This window comes from Sapajus apella, unplaced genomic scaffold (assembly GCF_009761245.1).
Source record: "Sapajus apella isolate SASKATOON/1434 unplaced genomic scaffold, GSC_monkey_1.0 scaffold166, whole genome shotgun sequence".
Lineage (NCBI taxonomy): Eukaryota > Metazoa > Chordata > Mammalia > Primates > Cebidae > Sapajus > Sapajus apella.
The window spans coordinates 2,200,033-2,219,768 of record NW_022437106.1 but is presented as its reverse complement, the minus strand read 5'-3'; the positions used below and the strand labels follow the sequence as shown (position 1 = coordinate 2,219,768).

The window sequence follows — 19,736 nt, the reverse complement described above, 5'->3', positions numbered from 1 at the left end:
CGTGCCTGTAGTCCCAGCTGAGGAGGAGGGGGCCTCAGGGAGGCTGAGGCAGGAGAATCGCCTGAACCCGGGAGGTGAAGGCTGCAGTGAGCTGAGATTGCACTATTGCACTCCAGCCTGGAAAACCAGAGTGAGACCCTGTCTCGAAATAATAATAATAATAAATAAATAAAAATCAAGGCTCAGAGAGGGGGTGTGACTTGGACAAAGTCCCTAGTGAGGAGGGTACAGAAGAATCAGGACTCAGTTTAATTCCTTTATGCAGGCCCTAGCTAGACACTAGGCATGGAGAGATGAATAAAACACACTTCCTCCTCTAAAAGAGTTGTTGGTATAGGACGAAAGGCAGGCAGCAAACATATCACAATTGCAATCACAATCATGATGGAGGTCTGGTGGAGCAGTGAGGGCTCAGAGTTGAATTTTGAAGGATGAAGAGGAGTTATCCCAGAAGATTCGGGAGGGGCATCCCAGGCAGAGGGAACAGCTTGTTCCACTGCTCAGAGGCCTGAAATAGCAATCGCTGTAGGGAACTGTGAGGTCTTTGGTGAGACTGAGCTTAGAGTGCATTGGTTTGGTGCGAGATGAGGCCTGAGGTGCCCGGAGAGCCTTGGCCTGGCAAGGAGGCTGGACTTTGTCCTGAGTGCAGCAAGAGTGCAAGCCCTATGGAAAAGGGGTAAGAAGTAGGAGGGACCTGAAGGAGGCCAGAAGAGCAGAGGCACAGGGCTCCCTCCCACCCCTTCCCTGTATCTCTATGGCAACCCCTCTTTCCCCCACCCTGACTGCACCTCAGCTGTGGACCTGGCTCTCTATCAGCAGTTAAGCTGGAGACTGTCAGGAGAGACCAGACCCCGTTCTAGCTGGGCATGATGTGCTTCCTGTGTGGCCTGGAGCAGATCACTTTGTCCCTTTGGGTCTCGGGTTTCTCTTCTGTAAAATGGGGGCAGTACTAATCCCTGCCTAGTCCCTCTTCGGGGTGAGTGAGGCGCAGAGGCAATGGCCAGGCGAGAGGGGCTTGTCTGATGCACAGCCCCTGTCAGCACCTTACTAGGCATTGACTCAATTGATGCATCCCCCAAACCCCGTCTGGGTGAGCCTTCTCCCCAGTGCTCCTCCTAGCTGTGCCCACCAGACTTCAGGAGAAGCCAGCAGTGCTGACTGGAGTCCTGAAGCTGCCAGCTCACTCAAAGTGGAGCCTCAGGAAAGTCACGCACTCTCTGGGCCTCAGTTTTCACAGATGCAATATGGAATGCTCCTGAGTGTATAGTGGGGAGGGGGCTCTGGCAGCCCCTCTGCCCCAGGACAAACCAGGCCGGCTCTCTCTAACACACAAAGGGGGCCAGGCATGGTGGCTCACGCCTGTAATGCCAGCACTTTGGGAGGCTGAGGTGTACAGATCACTTGAGGCCAGGAGTTCGAGATCAGCCTGGCCAACACAGCAAAAACCCATCTCTGCTAAAAATACAAAAATTTAGCCGGGCATAGTGGCGTGCACCTGTAATCCCAGCTACTCAGAGGCTGAGGCACGAGAATGGCTTGAACCAGGAGGCAGAGATTGTAGTGAGCCACGTTTGCGCCGCTGCACTCAAGCCTGGGCAACAGGGCAAGACTCCCTCAAACACACACACACACACACACACACACACACACACACACACACACACACCCCCCCCCCCCCCCCCGCTTCCAGAAACAGAACTGGCAGATCAGGACCCTCTCTGTCCTACCCCCTGCCATGTCCCCTCTGCCACCCCCAGCCCCTGCCAGGGACATCCTGTGCTCCAGTGATGTCACCAGGCCGACAGGATTTATTTTTAAACACACAGGCCTTGGCCAGCTCCCTACCCGCCACCCATCCTACCCTATCTCAGCCTACCTGCCCTGCTTCCCACATCCCAGCCGAGCCACAGGCTGGTCCTTGAAGGCTTCTCCACACAGATTGTTGCCCAATCTGCAGCCCTCAGGCTTCTGAGAGGTTGTGGGGAGCCAGGTCACTGGCCGACTGATCTTGGCCATTGGATTCAGACCTGCAGAAGTAAACAGATGGGTGGTGCCTGGAGGTGGACCCCAGCTTCCTTGGGCCTCCAAAAGGGAGCCTGAAGCCCAGATGACAGGGGGGTGAGGATCATGAAATGGGCCGTGTGAACACTTGGAGCCCCTACCTGGGCCTTAGAGCTGTCACCAAAGCTGGCTTTGAATTCATTTTTTAAAAAGCTTTTTGAAAGCACCCTGGCCTTGCCCACACCCTGGGCAGGGTGTATGTCCATCACAAATGTCACACATTTACCCTCTGGAGTAACTTTAGACTAACGCTCTGTCCCCATCTTGAGCTTAGGAATTTATGCTGACGAAACACCCACTTACCTGTTTCATATGTTGGCCTTCCGGATAAGATTATGGGTGAAAATGACATTCTACTTCAAAAAACATTTGAAAATGGCAGCCTCAACTCTTCTATCCTCATAGCTGTCATAGGAAGCTGGGCAAGGACCAGAATCCTTGGTTTTTTTTTTTTGTTTGTTTGTTTTCAGATGGAGTTTTGCTCTTGTTGCCCAGGCTGGAGTGCAATGGCGCATTCTTGGCTCATTGCAGCCTCCATGTCATGGGCTCCTCTGCCTCAGCCTTCCATGTAGCTGGGATTACTTGCTCTTATTGGCCAGGGCTGTCTCAAATTCCTGAACTCAGGTGATCCACCTGCCTCAGCCTCCCAAAGTGCTGGGATTACAGGTGTGAGCCACCACTTCCAGCTCCGAATCCTCTTTTAATAAATTGGGAAACTAAGGCTCAAAGGGGAGGAGTGACCCAGGCATTGGCAGCTGATAGAATCCACGGTGTGTCTGTTCTCCAGCCCCAGAGAGGTGAGATTGCCCAGCCCAGTCAGCCAGAGTTGGCAATCTTTTTTGAGACAGAGTTTTGCTCTGTCACCCAGGCTAGAGTGCAGTGGTGCAATCTCAGATCACTGCAACCTCCACTTCCTGAGCCCAAGCAATTCTCCTGCCTCAGCCTTCCGAGTAGCTGAGACTACAGGTGCCCACCACCACGCCTGGCTAATTTTTTGTGTTTTAGCAGAGACAGGGTTTCACCATGTTGTCCAGGGTGGTCTCAAACTCCTGAGCTCAGGCAATTCACCCGCCTCAGCCTCCCAAAGTGCTAGGATTACAGGTATGAGCCACCATGCCTGGCTAAAATATCAATTTCTTGATAATTCAGTTCAGTGCAACACAGAGAATAAAAGCGCAGACTCTGGACCCAGATAGATCTCAATTTGAGTCCTGCCTGTAACATTTCTTAGCTGTGTGATCTTGGGCTAGTCACTTCAACTCTCTGTGCCCCAGTTTTCTCACCTGTAAAATGAAGTTTATAACAAGGTGTAACTCATAAAGGGTTGTGAGAAAGACTGTTAGAGAAATTGTTTGAAAAGCACTTAGCAGACCAGGGGTGGTTGCTCACGCCTATAATCCCAGCACTTTGGGAAGCTGAGGCTAATCACAAGATCAGGAGTTCGAGCCCAGCCTGGCCAACGTGGTGAAACCTCGTCTCTACTAAAAATTAAAAAAAAAAACAGTAGGCCGGGCGCGGTGGCTCAAGCCTCTAATCCCAGCACTTTGGGAGGCCGAGGTGGGTGGATCACGAGGTCAAGGGATCGAGACCATCCTGGTCAACATGGTGAAACCCCGTCTCTACTAAAAATACAAAAAATTAGCTGGGCATGGTGGCACGCGCCTGTAATCCCAGCTACTCAGGAGGCTGAGGCAGGAGAATTGCCTGAACCCAGGAGGCGGAGGTTGCGGTGAGCCGAGATCACGCCATTGCACTCCAGCCTGGGTAACAAGAGCGAAACTCCGTCTCAAAAAATAATAATAATAATAATAATAAAAATAAAAAAATAAAAAAAAGCCTGCTACCACCACCACCGTATCTCCCCAGGGGACGTAGTGACCCTGGATCCAAAAGAGCAAGAGGCAGGTTTGTTACTCAAGGGCAGGAGCCAAGAAAGAAGGTGCCTAGGCCGCCTTCCTATGCCCACACTCCATCCATGTCAGCAGAAAGTTCACCAGAGCTGGGTTCAAATCCTACTTAACTGTGTGGTCTCAGCCAAGTCAATTGCTCTCAACCTCAGTTTTCTTATCTGTAAAATGAGTATAAGGATAGTGCCGGGTGCAGTGGCTCACGCCTGTAATCCCAGCACTTTGGGAGGTCGAGGCGGGTGGATCATGAGGTCAAGAGATCGAGACCGGGCCGGGCGCAGTGGCTCAAGCCTGTAATCCCAGCACTTTGGGAGGCCGAGGCGGGTGGATCACGAGGTCAAGAGATCGAGACCATCCTGGTCAACATGGTGAAACCCCGTCTCTACTAAAAATACAAAAAAATTAGCTGGGCATGGTGGTGTGTGCCTGTAATCCCAGCTACTCAGGAGGCTGAGGCAGGAGAATTGCCTGAACCCGGGAGGCGGAGGTTGCGGTGAGCCGAGATCGCGCCATTGCACTCCAGCCTGGGTAACAAGAGCGAAACTCCGTCTCGGGGAAAAAAAAAAAAAAAAAAAAAAAAAAAAGGATAGTGAAAAGGGCTGTTGTGAGGATGAAATGAATGGGTATAGAAAGTATCTGCTGTCCCGGCGGGTGGCTCATACCTGTAATCCCAGCACTTTGGGAGGCTGAAGCAGGAAGATGGCTTGAGCCCAGGAGTTTGAGACCAGCCTGGGCAACATAGGGAGACCACTATCTCAATTAAAAAAAAAAATCTGGTCTGGTGTGGTGGCTCACACTTGTAATCCCAGCACTTTGAGAGGCCAAGGCGGGTGGATTGCTTGAGGTCAGGAGTTCAAGACCAGCCTGGCCAACATGATAAAACGCTGTCTCTACTAAAAATACAAAAATTAGCCAGGCGTGATGGTGGTTACCTGTAATCCCAGCTATTCAGGCAACTAAGGGAGGAGAATCACTTGAATCCAGGAGGCAGAGCAGGCACGGAGAGCCGAGATTACGCCACTGCACTCCAGCCTGGATAAAAGAACAAAACCGTCGACAAAAAAAAAAAAAAAAAAAAAAAACCTGATACACAGTAAGTGCTTAATAATTACATTACCGAGCACGGGAGCTCACACCAGTTATTTCAGCACTTTGGGAGGCTGAGGCAGGCAGATCACTTGAGGTCAGGAGTTCGAGACCAGCATGGCCGACATGGTGATACCCCATCTCTACTAAAAATACAAAAAAATTAGTCGGGTGTGGTGGCACACACCTGTAATTCCAGCACTTTGGGAGGCTGAGGTGGGTGGATCATAAGGTCAGAAGTTCGAGATCAGCCTGGTCAACATGGTGAAATCCCGTCTCTACTAAAAATACAAAAAAAAATTAGCTGGGTGTGGTGGTGCCTGCGCCTGTAGTCCCAGCTATTCAGGAGGTTGAGGCAGGAGAATCGCTTGAACCCCAGAGGTGGAGGTTGCAGTGATGAGCTGAGATCGCACCTCTGCACTCTAGCCTAGGTGACAGAGTGAGACTCCGTCTCAAAAAACACAAAAATTTGCCGGGTGTGGTGGTGTGCTCCTGTAATCCCAGGTACTTGAGAGGTTGAGGCAGGAGAATCACTTGAACCCGAGAGGTGGAGGTTGCAGTGAGCCAAGATCACGCCACTGCACTCCAGCCTGGGCAACAGAGTGAAACGCAGTCTCAAAAAATCAATTAATTAATTAAATAATTACATCTCTTGAGCAGGAAAAGAGCCAGGCTGAATCTGCATGGGGAAGAGGGGAGCCTGGAGATTGGGCCCCTCCAGCTTAATCCCTGGACCCCCTTATGCTGAAGAAGTCCACAGCCTGCTTGACTACTGTGGCAGGAGTGGGAACAATGCTGTATGCCTCAGGGAAGCAGGGATCTAAATCCAAATGTATGTAAATCTCACGCAAATCAGGAAGCACTGGGTCCTTCCTGGGGAGAGCTGGAGAGAGAAGATCCAGTTACCAAGGACGAGGGGTGGAGGTGGGGGGACTGGAAGAGAAGCAGAGTGCCCCAGAGCCTTCACAGGGCACTGCCCCAGCTGCCAATTGAGCAGCTGCCCCAGTCCCTGTGGGCCCCTCCTGGCATGGATATGAAAGCTCTTGGTGCCCTGTGAGAGGGTCCCTGGTGTGGACACACACAGACCCATTTGCACAGATACACACATACTCTAAACCTGCCATAGTTGGACATACACATATACCCAGGAACAGTCACAGACACACACAGACCCAACAGTACACATAGTCAGACACAGGCACTCGGGCAACTCAGGCTCGGCCTCAGGGCAGGGGAAGTCCCAGAGACCTTGTCCCACTTGAAAAGGCAGTACTGAGGCCCCAGGGGCCTCTGGTGTCCTGTCCACCTGCCTTTTCCCCAAATCCACACACATAGGTACCTGCACACACCACCCCCACTCGAGGAGGCCCTTGAAAAAGCCCCTTCCTTGGCCTCTTCCTGATACGGCAGGCCTGCTCCATGCACCCCGTGGGGTTCCAGTTCTTGCCTATATTCATTCCCTTTTAAATTTCATTTATTTATTTTTTTGAGCCAGAATCTTGCTCTGTTGCCCAGGCTGGAGTGCAGTGGTGCGATCTCTGCTCACTGCAGCCTCTTCCTCCCAGGTTCAAGCAATTCTCCTGACTCAGCCTCCCAAGTAACTGGGATTACAGGGGCCTGCCACCATGCCTAGCTAATTTTTTTGTATTTTTAGTAGAGACAGGGTTTCACCATGTTGGCCAGGATGGTCTCGAATTCCTGACCTCAAGTGATCTGCTCACCTCAGCCTCCCAAAGCAGTGGAATTACAGGCGTGAGCCACCATGCCTAGCCTATTCTCTCTTTTTGACAGGTGGGGAAATTGAGGCTCACAGCCAGGCTTATCAAAGGCATACGGAGGACTGGGGGTGGTGAGTTACAAATCCAGGCAGCAGATAGACTCCAAGTCCCAGGCCTCTGCAGAACCCCTCATCCCTGATGCCTGGCTCTGACCAAGCTCCGGTCCCCCACCAACTCCCTGCACGTCTCCTCCCTCCCCAGAAGGAGCCTAGAAGCACAGGCTCTGGGTAGCAGCCAGCCCTCCCTCCCTCCCAGGCTTCTGTCCATGCTCTTGGACCATGGCCGCCAGTGGCCATTGGACGGCAGGAGGGGCGGCGGCTGAGTCAGCTGGTGTCCACAGTACTGCCTGGCACGGAGGGCTGTGGAGGCTTTGCTGAGAGGACAGATCTGGAGGCTGGACTCGAGGTCACTGCCCAGGATGTGTCTGCAACGCCACCTGGTGGTGACACAGCACCCCTGCCACACTCGGCTCTGGTGCTGTCATCCTCCCTGAAGCTGGGTCAGCAGATATTTGGGGAGCAGCTACTGCATGCTGTGCTTGGGCAGGCCAGGCAGTGAGAACAGAGAGAAGCTGAGGAGATGTGGGAGCACGCACTGCAGGCAGATGGGACAGCAAGTGCAACGCCTCTGAGATGCAAAGGAGTTGGGGAGACCCAGGAGGAGAAAATGGGTTAAAAACCTAGACTTGACTGCCAAGGGTAGAGAGGAAGAAAGGCAAGGTTCGGTGGCTCACATCTGTAATCTCAGGACTTTGGGAGGTCAAGGTGGGAGGATCACTTAAGCCAAGAGTTTGAGGCCAGGCAAGACAATGTCTCTACAAAAAATAAATTTATTTTCTTTCTTTCCTTCTTTTTCTCTTTCTCTTTCTTCCTTTCCCTTTTTCTTTCTTCTTTTCCTTTCTTCCTTCCTCTCTCTCTTTCTTTTTCTTTCCTTCTTTCTCTCTCTTTTTTTTTATTTTTATAAAGACAGGGTTTCACCATGTTGGTCAGACTGGTCTTGCACTCCCGACCTCAGGTGATGCGCCCTCCTTGGCCTCCAAAGTGCTTGGATTACAGGTGTGAGCCACCGTGCCCAGCCTTCTCTCTTTCTTTTTCCTTATTTATTTATTTATTTTTTACCCAAATTAAAAGGATGTTTCTCAGCAAATCTTTTTCTTTTCTTTTCTCTTTTTCTTTCTGTGAGCCACCGTGCCCAATCCCATTTTGTGCTGCTATGACAGAATATTTGAGACAGTACTTTTTTTTTTTTTTTTTTTCTGTAACCCAGGTTGGAGTGCAGTGGTGTGATCTTGGCTCACTGCAACTTCTGCCACCTGGGTTCAGGCAGTTCTTGTGCCTCAGCCTCCCGAGTAACTGGGACTACAGGTGCATACCACTATGTTGAGCTAATTTTTGTATTTTTAGTAGAGATGGGGTTTCACCATGTTGGCCAGGCTGGTCTCAAACTCCCAACCTCAGGTGATCCACCTGCCTTGGCCTCCCAAAGTGCTGGGATTACAGGCATGAGCCACCATGCCCTGTGAGACTGGGTAATTTGTAAGAACAGAGATTTATTTCTCACAGCTTGGGAAAGCTGGGAAGCCGAAGATCGAGGGTTGCATTTGGTGAGGACCCTCTTACTGTGTCATAACATGGCAGAAAGCATCCCATGGTGAAGGGAGCAAGAGCTCAAACTTGCAGCCTCAAGCTCTTTTATATTCATTCGTGAGGGTAGAGCCTTCACAAACTAAACACCCTCCATTAAGCCCCATCTCTCAACACTATTGCACTGGGGATTAAGTTTCCAACACACATGTTCTGGGGGACACATTCAAACCATAGCACCATCCTGGGTGCTGTATGCTGGGAAGACATAAGAACAGTGAGGAATGGTGCACCTGGCCTCATGCCATAAGAGGGAGGGCCAGCCAACTGGAGAAAAAAGATTTGAAATCCTGTTGACCCTTGTGCTGTCCCCGCTACCTCCCTGAAATCTGGACTTCCTGGAGTTGGCCTGGAATCCAGACCTGAGTGGACACCCACTACTCTGTTTGGAGAACCTGCGGGACAGCTAAGCAGTGGCTTGCTGTGTGCCCAGCTCCTGCTGACAGAGCCGCAGCTTAAAATAAAAGCCTCCTGCTCAGCCCTTACTTAATCCTGAAGGGACCGGGCATCAGGATGCATGGTTGGGAGGATTTGCTGAAGTGAGATGCTGATGAGAGCTCCCGGAGGCCTGGCTGGGGGCTGGGGGGCTAGGGCACCGATCTTAAAACCTGTTTCTAGGGCTGGGCACGGTGGCTCACGTCTGTAATCCCAGTACTTTGGGAGGCCAAGGCGGGTGGATCACGAGGTCAGGAGTTTGAGACCAGGCTGACCAACATGGTGAGACCCCATCTGTACTAAAAATACAAAAAATTAGCCTGGGATGGTGTGTATGCCTGTAATCCCAGCTACCCGGGAGGCTGAGGCTGGAGAATCACTTGAACCCGGGAGGCGGAGGTTGCAGTGAGCCGAGATTGTGCCATTGCACTCCAGCCTGGGCAACAGAGCAATACTCCGTCTCAAAAAAGAAAAAAAAAACCCTGTTTCTGATTTTCTTTGCTGCTCACCCCTATCTGTGGCTGGCAGCTTTCCCGGATTAGCTGCTGACGTCAGAAGCTGCCAGCTGGGCCAGCCTGGCACAGCCACGGGGCAGTCTGTGAAGGGCTATCTGGTAACAGGGTACAGTCAAGGAAGGGGGCATGGGTCCAGCTTTGGAAATTTGTCCTCAAGGGAGCTGGGGGTTGTGAAGGAGAAGGGTCGAGATGCGCTGTCAGGCACGCACATGTGACCTGTGTGGCACATCCCCATTGTACAGAGATAGAAACAGCTCAGGGAAATGGATAACTTGTCCAAGGCCACACAGCTGGGCTGACCCTGGCTGCATCCCACACCAGCTAGTAGACACCACCTGATGGGCAACAGCTGCTAGGATTGGAGGTGATGGTCTCCATGTAGGTCTGTGCCTTCCTGCCTGTCGCCATCATGGTGCCTGCTGAGTGGTGAGTGTTTTGCCCTGCTCCAGGAATCTTCATGGGAGAAGTGTCTTATGAAGGTGGTGTTCCATGCTACAGCTGAGAAACCAGAGGCCCAGAGAAGGGAAGTGACTTGCCCATGATCATACCCCAAATTGGTGATAGAGGCAGGGTTTGATCCTAGGATCGTCAGAGTCCAAACTCAGTGCTCTGCCATGCATACAGAGATTTCACAGCTTTGACATGTTTCAAGCCCATGCCTCTGTGCTTCCCAAGGCAGCACAGATCTCTGCTTTGAGTCAACGCATTTGCATACAGAGTTGAAAACACAGAGGGGGCCAGGAGCGGTGGCTCACACTTGTAACCCCAGCACTTTGGGAAGTCGTGGCGGGTGATCATTTGAGGTTAGGAGTTCAAGACCAGCCTGGCCAACATGGTGAAACCCGGTTTGTACTAAAAACACAAAACAGCCAGGAATGGTGGTACGCACCTGTAATCACAGCTACTCGGGAGGCTGAGGCAGGAGAATTGCTTGAATCCAAAAGGTGGAGGTTGTAGTGAGCCAAGATCGAGCCATTGCACTCCAGCCTGGACAACAGAGTGAGATATCACCTCAAAAACAAACAAACAAAAAGCACAGGGGGTTAAAACAGGTCATCCCTGGAGAGAAACAGACCTCAGGTTGACCAGTCTCAGGAAAGAACATCCTTAGGCCCCAATGGGTCACATGCTCACTCCTAGAACAATGGTGCTCAGGGCTAGGGTCAGACAGACCACCGGCTTGGATTTGGGGGTGAGCAAGGCCTTGGGTAAAGCCTTTGCCTAAAAATTTGAGCCCTGGGGCCAAAGGTTTTGCTTTTACCTTCTTTTTCTTCTTTCTTTTTTAGAGAGAGGCTTGCCCTGTTGCCCAGGCTGGAGTGCAATGGTGTAATCTTGGCTCACTGCAACCTCTGCCTCCTGGGTTCAAGTGATTCTCCTGCCTCAGCCTCCTGAGTAGCTGGGATTACAGGCATGTGCCAACAGGCCTGGCTAAGTTTTTATGTCTTTAGCAGAGATGGGGTTTCACCATGTTGGCCAGGCTGGTCTCAAACTCCTGACTTCATGATCCAGCCACCTCAGCCTCCCAAAGTGCTAGGATTAAAGGCATGAGCCACTGTGCCCGACCTCTCACTCTTTTTTTTTTTTAAGATGGAGTCGCCCTCTGTTGCCCAGGCTGATGTGCAATGGCTCGATCTTGGCTTATGACAACCTCTGCCTCCTGGGTTCAAGGGATTCTCTTGAGTAACTGGGATTACAGGTGAGCACCACCATGTCTGGCTAATTTTTGTATTTTTAGTAGAGATGGGGTTTCCACAATGTTGAGTAAGCTGGTCTTGAACTCCTGACCTTGCGATCCACCCACGTTGGCCTTCCAAAGTGCCGGGATCACAGGCGTGAGCCACCATGCCCTGTGGGTTTTGCTTTTTCACCTGGCTTCTTGGAGTCCTATTCTCAACTTCAGGGACAAGAGGCAGGGGTGTCAGGGTTCCAGTTTTCCTACCAGATCCTCTCCAAGCTGCTTTATCTGTGCCCTATCTCTTTGGCCATCTGGCTGAGCTGTGTCTGCAGGGCGTAGTGAGGTGTGTGATCGGGGTCAGAAGCTACCTGCAGGCCTCTTGGCTCTGCCCCCAACTTGTATGTGCACCTTGGGGATGAGTCACAGCCATTCATCCTCCTGGTCTCCGCTTAAATGCCACCCAGAGCACCTTCCCTAACCCCTCCAGTAAGGTTAGTCTCTCTCCCAGCTCCCCAGTCTTATCAGCCACACCCTTACCTCTGCCTGCCATCATCTATGTTTTTCTGTCTGTTTGTCTTCCCTAGCAGACTGTGAGGGCAGGAGGCAGGGGTGATACGAAATAGACATTTAAGAAATACTGGCTACTGAACAAACCATGGTGGTATCTACTAGAAAAAACAACTTGCTTTTGGGAGGCTGAGATGGGTGGATCATCCAAGGTCAGGAGTTCGAGATCAGCCTGGCCAACATGGTGAAACCCTGTCTCTACTGAAACTACAAAAATTATCCAGGTGTGGTAGCACATGCCTGTAATTCCAGCTGCTCAGGAGGCTGAGGTGGGAGGACTGCTTGAATCCAGGAGGCAGAGGTTGCAGTGAGTTGAGATCACACCACTGCACTCCAGCCTGGGCAACAGGGTGAAACAGCATCTCAAAAAAAAAAAAAAAAAAAGGAATATTTGCTTAATAGAATTCCCCTAAACTAAGCCGGGCACGGTGGCTCACACCTGTAATCCCAGCACTTTGGGAGGCTGAGGAGGGCGGATCACCTGAGGTCAGGAGTTCAAGACCAGTCTGGACAACATGGTGAAACCCTGTCTCTACTAAAAATACAAAGATCAGCTGGGCGAAGTGACGTGCGCCTGTAATCCCAGCTGCTTGGGAGGCTGAGGCAGGAGAATAGCTTGAACCCGGGAGCGGAGGTTGCAGTGAACTGAGATTGTGCCATTGCACTCCAGCCTAGGTGACAAAGCAAGACTCCATCTCAAAAAATTATTTCTCTAAACTTTGGTTTCATTCCCTCTGTGAAATTGAGGTAAGATAGTGCCTCCCAGCCCCCAGCAGGCCTGAGATGTGGCAGGAGGCGCTCATAGCCCTGGAGCTGGGCTGAGGGTGAGAAGCTCAGAGGCTTTAAGGAGGCTGGCAGACCTAAGGCTGCAGTCAGCCCCAAGGCTGAATATGGGAGTCTGCCCTGACCCTAAGGCAGCGAACAGGGCCCTGCCCAGTTGCTGTTCAAGGGATCTGTCACCTCACGCCCCATTCTGGGTTCAAATGCAAGCTCTGCCACTGTGACTGGGGGGCATGCCACTTTGCTCTTCTGAGTCTCATCGTTTAATTTGTAAGATGACTGCTTCAGAGTCCACCTTGCCAGCCCATGTCTCCAAAGTTCAGGGCCCTTTTCCCTGAGAAACAAAATTACAGATGGCTCCTGGTCCCTCAACCTAGAGGGACCCTGAGTACTAATACCATGCAATGTGGGGAGGCCAGGAAGGGACAGTCCTGGCTGTAAAACAGCAGCCCCAAGGCTAGGTACGGTGGCTCACGCCTGTAATCCCAGCACTTTGGGAGGCCAAGGTGGGTGGATCACCTGAGGTCAGGAGTTCAAGACCAGCCTGACCAACATGGTGAACCCCCATCTCTACTAAATATACAAAAATTAGCTAGGCATGGTGGCACATGCCTGTAATAACAGCTACTTGGGAGGCTAAGGCAGGAGAATTGCTTGAACAGGGAGCGGAGATTGTGGTGAGCCAAAATTGCGCCATTGCACTCCAGCCTGGACAAGGGCGGAAACACTGTCTCAAAAAAAAAAAAAAAAAAAAAGAGCAGCCCCAAGCTTCGCTGAGGAAGCAGGTGCCACCAGCTCTGCACACTGGAGGAAGTAGAGGAGGGAGGGGTGAGGAGAAGGCTGGAGCCCGGCAGAGGGAGAGGGATCTGCAGCGGGCACTGCCAAGGGTGCTACACCCCCTTTCCCCACTACCCACTGGATGAAAACTCCTAGGGAACTCAGGCCAGCCTGAGTAGGAGGCCAGGGGACACTAATGTGGAGTGACTGGGCAATGGCAGTTCTGGTGCCCTCTCAGACACTGCACTCTTGTGTATAAAATTTTTTTTTTTTCCAGACAGGGTCTTACTCTGTTGCCTAAGCTGGAATGCAGTGGCACAATCATAACTCACCACAGCCTCTACCTCTTGGGTTCAAGCGATCCTTCTGCCTCAGCCTCCCATATAGTTGGGACTATAGATGCCATCACCAGATCTGGCTAATTTTTTTTTGTAGAGATGGTGTTTTACTTTGTGGCCCAGACTGGTCTCAAACTCCTGACCTCAGGTGATCTGCCCACTTCAGCTTCCCAAATTATTAGGATTACAGGCGTGAGCCACTGGGCCTAGATGTCTTTTAATTACAAACATCTCATGGCCACAGACAGAACATTTGGCAAAAGAAGAAAAGGAAAACCCTTGGAGTCCCACCATGAGGATCCAACTTTTCCAGTCTTCTTGCTTTTTTTTTTTTTTTTTTGAGACACAGTCTTGCTCTGTTGCCCAGGCTAGAGCGCAGTGGCACGATCTTGACTCACTGCAACCTCCACCTTCCAGGTTCAAGCAGTTGTTCTGCCAACAGCCTCCTGAGTAGCTGGGATTACAGGCACGTGCCACCACGCCCAGCTAACTTTTGTATTTTTAGTAGAGACGGGGTTTCACCATGTTGGTCAGGCTGGTCTCGAACTCCTGACCTTGTAATCCACCCGCCTCAGCCCCGTAAAGTGCTGGGATTATAGGCGTGAGCCACCATGCTGTCAGCATTGCTTTTTTTTTTTTTCCAAGACAGTACTCTGTAACCCAGCCTGGAGTGCAGTGGTGTGATCCTGGCGCACTGCATCCTCTGCCTCCCAGGTTCAAGCAATTCTCCTGCCTTGGCCTCCTGTGCCACCATACCTAGCTGATTTATATATATATATACACACACACATATACAAGATTTTTTAGTATATATATATATATATATATATATACACACACACACACATATATATATACATACCCATGTATATACATACACACACACACATACATACATACATACATACATACATGTTTTTTAGTAGAGATGGGGTTTCACTCTGTTGGCCAGGCTGGACTCAAACTCCTGACCTCAAGTGATCTGCCCTCCTCAGCCTCCTGAAGTGCTGGGATTATAGTTGTGAGCCACTGTGCCCATCCTTTCTTCTTTTCATTACAGAGCTGCCGTCATGCATTTCCTGTTCGAGAACACTTTTCATAAGCAGTCCCTGTCTTCTAGTTGTGTAGCACTTTTATCTGTTCAAACTGCTTTTGGTCTGCTATTTGCCCCTCCTCAATATAAGCAGGGCAAGAATCGCTTCCATCTGATAGATGAGGAAACTGAGGCAAAGTGGTTGGGGTCAGATGCGAGGAGTGTCTGGACTGTGATGAAGGGGGTGTCTGGGATGGATTCTAATTAGGTAAGTTTTCCAGCTTCACTCTCCAGCTCCTAGGCTAACACTCAGAGAGGAAACTTGGGGTGGGGGTGGGGGGAAGGACAGAAAAGATAGTCCCAACATTCTCATTTCAAAATATTTAATTTTGTCTGAAAAGGATACATTCCCGGCTTCCCTCCCACCACATCACTCCGGCCCACCAGCAGTGACACACTCGCACGCACACACGCACATAAGGCCAATGGGCTACGGTCTGCTTCTGCCCTCTCCAGCTGGGAAGAAGGAATTTTTCTCTTGCCTGCTTCCCCCAACAAAGGTAAAGAAGAGAGGGGCCCACTGGAATGCCAGCTCCCAGGGGAGGACACAGAGCCCCATACACTCTATCACATCACATGCATTTAGAAAAATAAAACCAAGTGGTGTTCTGGCATCCCCAACACCGTAAGAGAGCATTATCCACCTGGAAGTCATCTTTGCCATTTTCTAGAAAAATTTATTGCACTTAATTAGCAGATGTTAAAGGAGCCCTGGGGTAGAGCTTTGCCTTGAAAACCTCGGCCCTTTGCGTTCCAAGGAGCACGGCTCCCGGGGCCTGGGTGGAGGGCTGCCCAGCTTCAAAGGGGCTTTGGCTGCGTGACTGCCGCCCTGCCTGAGGCCAGAGGACCACAGGAGTGGCCTGCACAGCCCCTCTGAGCAGGGTGACATGTACCCAGACAAGATTCACTGCTAAGTGCCCCCCCTCCAACCTCAGAAGCCAGACAGACAAACCTCTTCCCTTGGCCAAGGATGAGTTACCCAAGTCCTCCACAAAGCTGCCGTAAACCTTGAAAACTCTCCCTCTCTCTAAATGCATGTTCCTCCATCTGGATTAGACATTTAAAATATGGATATTCTTGCAACGTTCCAGCTCATTTACAATTTGTCTGTTCTGAGGTTGCACTGAGGCTGCTACAAAGCTTGAGACAGGATGCTTAGGAAGTAGATGGTACTTCTAAGCCCATCGGAACCCACAGAAAGCCAAGGTCAAATCAGCTTCTCTAACCTCCAGTGATACACAGATGTCAAAGTTCTGGGCACAGGAGCCTGAGTCTCCAGCAATTGGCCTCCAAGAAGCAGAGGGCCCAGGAGGGAGCCAAGGAGACTCCCATTTCCCCGACAGAAACCAAGCAGGCACCAACCCTCTCCTGCAAGCACGGATTCTTAGGACAGGAGAGGAGACAACCTTACCTGAGCACTTCTTTGCCCCCAAAGGTCAGCCTCTGTGGACATCCTCTGTCTTGTCCCCACCAGGCTTCTGACTCAGAGGGGCATTTCGAAAAGAGTCCAGCAGCCGCACTCTTTCCAAGTAAGCACTTTGGGAAAGAACCCGACACCCACTGCCTGGGGGAAAGAAGGGAGGGCACCAAACAGGCAGAGGGCGGGACAAAGAGAGACATCGAGTCGAGCCACCATCCCAGCCACTGGGCTCGGAACGTCGGCGCCAGAGATTTAGTGTCCATCCTTAAAAAAATAAAACCGCAAAACACAAACCACAGACTTTCTGGCCAAAGAAAATGAAGAGCTTTTAAGCTCGAGGCTCTTCCACTAATATCAAAATGAGAACCGCCCTCTTGGTGATCCACCAGGCCAGAGGGAGCGTGCCTGTGAGGGAGAGCTGCCCGGGGCAGGACACTGACATGCTGGATGTGCCTGCCCTGTGTGGTTACAATAGAGTGAAAGTGTATACATGGTTTTTAAAGAACCACAAAGTAAAAGTCAGGGGCCTGGAGGGAGAAGTGACCTCCCTTGGCCTCAGGGCCCCTCGTCAAGTCCCCCAGAGAGGTGGGTGTGCAGGTCCTCGGAGGGCCGTGGCATTCCCCTGGGTAAGGTCCACGGCTTGGTCATAACATCTGTGATGGAAAGTCTTTAGAGGTCAGGGCCTGGGACTCTGAACTACCACGATAAATAAAGCCACTGTTACGGAGGACGAAGCATGCCCATCGCCTCTGTCTCCTCTTCACCACAGGCTGCCCACCCTGAGCAAATAAACACACCCATCTCAGGGGTGCCCCAGTGACCCAGATGAGCAGAGGCTTCCATGAATTTCCTCGGTTCATCTTCAGAGCACAGTAAAAGGGTGAGTCCAGCCACACAAGAGAAAGGAGTATTTGTGGGGCAAGGGAAGCCACTGCTGTGAGAAGCCACAGCACGGCCAGCCTCACGAGCGGCCCCCATCTCCTAGGACCAAGATTGAGGGGACCCTAGACCTATGTAAACGTCCCAAGGGCCTGCTATCCCATAAGAGTGGCACTGTGACCTTGGTGACTCTAGGCTAGGTGTCTTGCCCTGCTGACACCCTCCTGGCAGCTCCCACAGGAGGGATCCCGAAGCAAGAACTGCGAAGCCCTAGCTGCCTCCAGGGAGAGTGCACTCTGGCCCGGGCCACACTGGTGAGCAGAGCAAGAAAAAATGGGAGCTTCACAAGAAACACGCTCCAGCTCTCATGCCCATGGTAGAAGGGGGCTGTGGAGGCGTTTTCTAAACACCACTCTGAAGGTGAATCCTGGGATCCAGGAAGTTAAAGCCTCCTAGATAAAAGAGGGGTTTTCCTTTGAAATCCATGATCCAAGACTGGACACTGGGTGGAAAGAAACAGCAGGCCCAAAGGCCTGGGCTAGTGGGACAAACAAGCTTCAGGTGGCCTCTGAGTAGCCTGGAGAGGAAATGAAAAGGCGTCCCTCAGCCCTCGCACTCTGGGCTCAGAGAGCAGCCACCCTCGGAGTCTCTCCTCCACAGCCAATGAAATGCAGAGACAGCCGATGGCCAAAGCCCCTCCCTGGCTTCCAGTCCTCATGCCTCAGAGCCATACGGGAAAAGGGGTACAGGAGCTAAGACAGGCTGGGCGCACTTCTGCTGCAGGCCCCAGCCCCAAGCCCCATCCCAGGCTATGCAGAGACCCCAGTCCTGTGGCTGGCCACCCATGCAGACACTGACAGAGGAGCTACTGTGTCCTGCCTCCAAGGAAGATGGGAACAGATGTTACTCAAAGACTTTTGGGGGAGGATGAGGTGCGTGACAGACACACCTTGAGTGGAAATGCGCCCTGCTACCTGAGAAGACATAAGGGTGACAATGATCACAACTCATTCTGCAGAGACAGCCCTCGCTCGGCAGCCCAGGCTGGAGACTGAGAGTCCCGGGAGCCCGAGCGCCCGTGAAAGGAGAGGTGTGTGCTCCAGAGGTCCCCTTCCAATTCAACTGGGACATCCAAGAATAGAAACTAAGGCCGAGTCACCGGTCTACGCAGATTCTCTTGCGTTCCCCACCAGTGAGGAGACTGGCCCCCGGGGATGTCGCCACGTGCGTGGGCTGTGGTATAATGAAGCTGAGACGTGGCCACTCCTGCAGCGGGTGCACCGCCATGCGCCCACGATGAGTCATAAGTCTCCACGCATGTGAGGGGTTTCAGGGAGCCCCCAGGCAGAGGTCTGAGGTGCAGGCAGTGCCCCGCCCGGGCGGGGGGCACGGGTTACAAGGGCCCATATTTGGTCTCATACTTGGACACGATGGTCTTGCACTTGCCCACCTCCTTGCGCAGCTCGGCCACTTCCGTCCGCAGGGCTGTGTTCTCCTTCTCCAGGAAGGCTGCCCGGATGGTGATCTGATTCTCTTTCAGGCGCCGGGCATCCCGCGACCGTTTAGCCGCCACGTTGTTCTTCTTGCGTCTTGTCCAGTACTTTTCATCCTGTGGGGAAGTGCCCTCTGTGGGTCTCTCATCTTTCCCCATGAGAGAACCCAATCTCTCCCCTCCCGCCACCTGGATTTCCTTAACTCATCTGGTGTGGCCAGAACTAAACTGGGGATATCAGGGAGGGAGCAGCACAAACCAAGGCACATTGATGGCGCTGCCCTTACCTTGGGAGCAGGATAAGAGATAGTGATTTGGTAGGTTACATGGTAGAGAGGAGATCCATCTCCTGGAGGCCTGCTACCTGCTGCTCCAGCATAAAGCACTGCACTGTCCACACCCTCGCTTCACTTAGGCGTTCTGGTTGTGGGTAAGGGCCTAGTTCCCCGAGTTCAGATCTTGGCTCGCAAGATTACTAGCAGTGAGACTGTGCAAGTACTTTAACCTCTCAGTATCACAGGTCCCTTATTTTTACAATGATAAATAATAAACTGGGCATGGTGGCTCACACCTGTAATCCCAGCACTTTGGGTGCTGAGGCAGGTAGATGCTTGCACTCAGGAGTTCGAGACCAGCCAGGGCAACATGGTAAAACCCCGTCTCTATTAAAAATATGAAAATTAGCCAGGTGTGGTGATGCACGCCTGTAATCTCAGCTACTCGGGAAGCTGAGGGACAAGAATCATTTGAACTTTGGAGGTGGAGGTTGCAGTGAGCTGAGATCATGCCACTGTACTCCAATCTGACCAACAGAGCGAAACTCTGTCTCAAAAAACAAAACAAAAAAAACCAGTGTCTGGCCTACAGTAAGTACCATCCAAATATTTACTGTAATCATCACAGTATTGTGTTTTTTTTTTGAGACGGAGTTTTGCTCGTTACCCCGGCTGGAGTGCAATGGCGCGATCTCGGCTCACCGCAACTTCCGCCTCCTGGGTTCAGGCAATTTTCCTGCCTCAGCCTCCTGAGTAGCTGGGATTACAGGCACGCGCCACCATGCCCAGCTAATTTTTTGTATTTTTAGTAGAAACAGGGTTTCACCATGTTGAAGAGGATGGTCTCGATCTCTTGACCTCGTGATCCACCCGCCTCGGCCTCCCAAAGTGCTGGGATTACAGGCGTGAGCCACCGCGCCCGGCCCATCACAGTGTTGTTAAAGTCTCAGAAACCTCCTTGGGAAGCAGGTTCAGTTGTTCCCATTTTTTTTTTTTTTTTTTTTTTTTTTTTTGA

At 51.7% G+C, this 19,736-nt stretch overlaps 1 protein-coding gene across 5 annotated transcripts in view; it reads right to left on the bottom strand.

Moving 5' to 3' along the window:
* Nucleotides 1-14,961: 14,961 nt before the first annotated feature.
* The window catches only part of TEF (TEF transcription factor, PAR bZIP family member), a 34,182-nt gene continuing 29,407 nt past the window's right edge, over nt 14,962-19,736 (bottom strand). For all 5 annotated transcript variants that reach the window (XM_032267189.1, XM_032267190.1, XM_032267188.1 and 2 more), the window contains exon 4: nt 14,962-18,563. In XM_032267189.1, coding sequence (XP_032123080.1) covers nt 18,348-18,563 — 216 coding nt within the window. In that variant the 3' untranslated portion in view covers nt 14,962-18,347. The remainder of the gene's footprint in view (nt 18,564-19,736) is intronic.